The 2,190-nt window shown below is 44.6% G+C and overlaps 1 protein-coding gene across 1 annotated transcript; it reads left to right on the forward strand.

The window, feature by feature from the left end:
• The first annotated feature begins 1,052 nt into the window (after window positions 1-1,052).
• Window positions 1,053-1,640, forward strand: LOC145540029 (interferon tau-like). Its single transcript, XM_081574419.1, has one exon. It carries the CDS (start codon window positions 1,053-1,055, stop codon window positions 1,638-1,640), a length of 588 nt encoding a protein of 195 aa, XP_081430545.1.
• Window positions 1,641-2,190: the final 550 nt, after the last annotated feature.

Consider the following 2,190-nt stretch of genomic DNA (forward strand, 5'->3'; position numbering starts at 1 on the left):
GGGAGGCAGTTTCTCAATTCACCTTGAGAGAATTGCTCCAAGGAGGTGAAGGGAAGCGTCAGGTTGTACAGGAATTTGCAAGAACGGGGATGTAGTCTGAACATCAAAGCGTTTTTGTGAATTAAAGAAAACCAGCTATCTCAAGTTAAGGAATTTAGCATTTTCCCCATGTATGGGAAGAGGCAAGTGTCTGGGCTCACTGAACACGTTCCTTTCATGCATCTCAGCTCTCCTGGGGCATTTTTCCTTGCATTTTCTTGCATCTTGCATTTTATCACATCCTGAGTTGCCTTGGGCTCACCGTAGGGAGTAGCTGCAACTTGGTAGCTGTTCGCCCACAGGTGTATGTCCCCTTCCTGAGCACCCTGGAGGGCTGGCAACTCGTGATGACTGTGTCATCCTGGTTTACTGATTAGGCAGGAAATACTCCCCTCCTCATGACCCTGTGGCCCCAGTGAAATGTAATCTCAGGAACCTGAATGAATGTCCTCAAAAGAACAGAAACATCTGAGTCGTTCACTCACTCCTAATTACAAGCTTATCCTGGGTGAGACAGAAAACAAAATACAGATATCAATATGGCCTGAGTGACTGAATTCCTACGTGTAAGATAAGGAGGGAAAAATGCAGTTAAGGATCAAGGAAAACTTATGTTCCTGACAAAATACAAACAGAAGGAATGTTTATTATTATACTTAAATCTGTACATAATAACTATGTACATGTCTATAAGTCTTCGTATTATTGCATAACTTCAGCCTTTATTTAGTATCTCATCTAACTGATACACATGTTCATTGACAAATCCAAAGTTTATTGGGAAAATTAAACTTCTACTGTAAAACTTCAGAGTGTAGATTGACTACATTTTCTAGGTCAAATAGGTAATATCTAAATGAAAGCACAATGAGGAAGTGAGGGAGAAATTTTCGGACAATGAGTACCGTCTTCCCTACTTAAAAGCCTTGCTAGAAAGATTGTCATCAGACACCCTACCTCAAGGTTCACCCAGACGCCGTCTCAGGCAGGCCAGCAGCAGCCTCATCTTCCCCATGGCTTTCGCGGTCTCTCTACTGATGGCCCTGGTGCTGGTCAGCTGCAGCCCTGGAGGATCTCTGGGCTGTAACCGGCCTTGGAACCATGTGTGGGTTGGCAGGCAGAACCTCAGGTTCCTGCGGCAAATGAGCAGACTCTCCCCTCGCTCCTGTCTGCAGGACAGAAAAGACTTCGGTCTTCCCCAGGAGATGCTGGAGCGCGGCCAGTTCCAGAAGGACCAGGCCCTCTCTGTCCTCCACGAGATGCTCAAGCAGTGCTTCAACCTCTTACAGACAGAGCACTCCCCTGCTGCCTGGAACACGGCCATCCGGGACCAGCTCCGCGCTGGACTCATGCAACAGCTGGAGGACCTGGATGCTTGCCCGGGCCTGGTGAAGGGAGAGGATGCCTCTGACCCGGGAAGGATGGGCCCCGTGCTGGCCGTGATGAGGTACTTCCAGGGAATCCGTGACTACCTGAAAGAGAAGGAATACAGCGAGTGCGCCTGGGAAACCGTCAGGGTGGAGATGATGAGAGCCCTCTCTTCGTCATCCATCTTGCAGAAAAGGATAAGAAACCTGGGTGGAGCTCTGAAGTCACCTTGAGATGACTCTCACCGACCAAGATGCCACATCAGCCTCGTACACTCACCTGTGCTCATTTCAGAAGACTCTGATTTCTGCTTTAGCCACCAAATTCATTGAATTACTTTAGTTGATACTTTGTCAGTAGTAATAAGCAAGTAGATATAAAAGTATTCAGCTGTAGGGGCATGAGTCCTTAGGTGATGCCTGCCCTGAGGTTATCTGTTGCTGATTTATTTATTCCTCCTTGCATTTAACATACTTAAAATGTTCAGAAATTTATAAAATTACATTTCATCTGTACATCATATTAAAATTTCTAAAGCATCTTTACCATTTCATGTGATTACATTTGTGCTTTGTTATATTTATTAAATCAAAGAAAATGAGTTTCTTCACTCAAAAAGTGAAATCCAAACCCCATTTTAAAACTTTATTAAAGAGTGGGTGGTTACATTTATTTACTCATTCATTCCATTCATATTATACATATAAATTGAGTACCCGAGTGACAGACTGTGTAATTGTCACCAAGGAATACATGTGAATAAACCAAATGCAGTTCCTACGG

This window comes from Giraffa tippelskirchi, chromosome 1 (assembly GCF_054371585.1).
Source record: "Giraffa tippelskirchi isolate mGirTip1 chromosome 1, T2T-mGirTip1v1.2.pri, whole genome shotgun sequence".
NCBI lineage: Eukaryota > Metazoa > Chordata > Mammalia > Artiodactyla > Giraffidae > Giraffa > Giraffa tippelskirchi.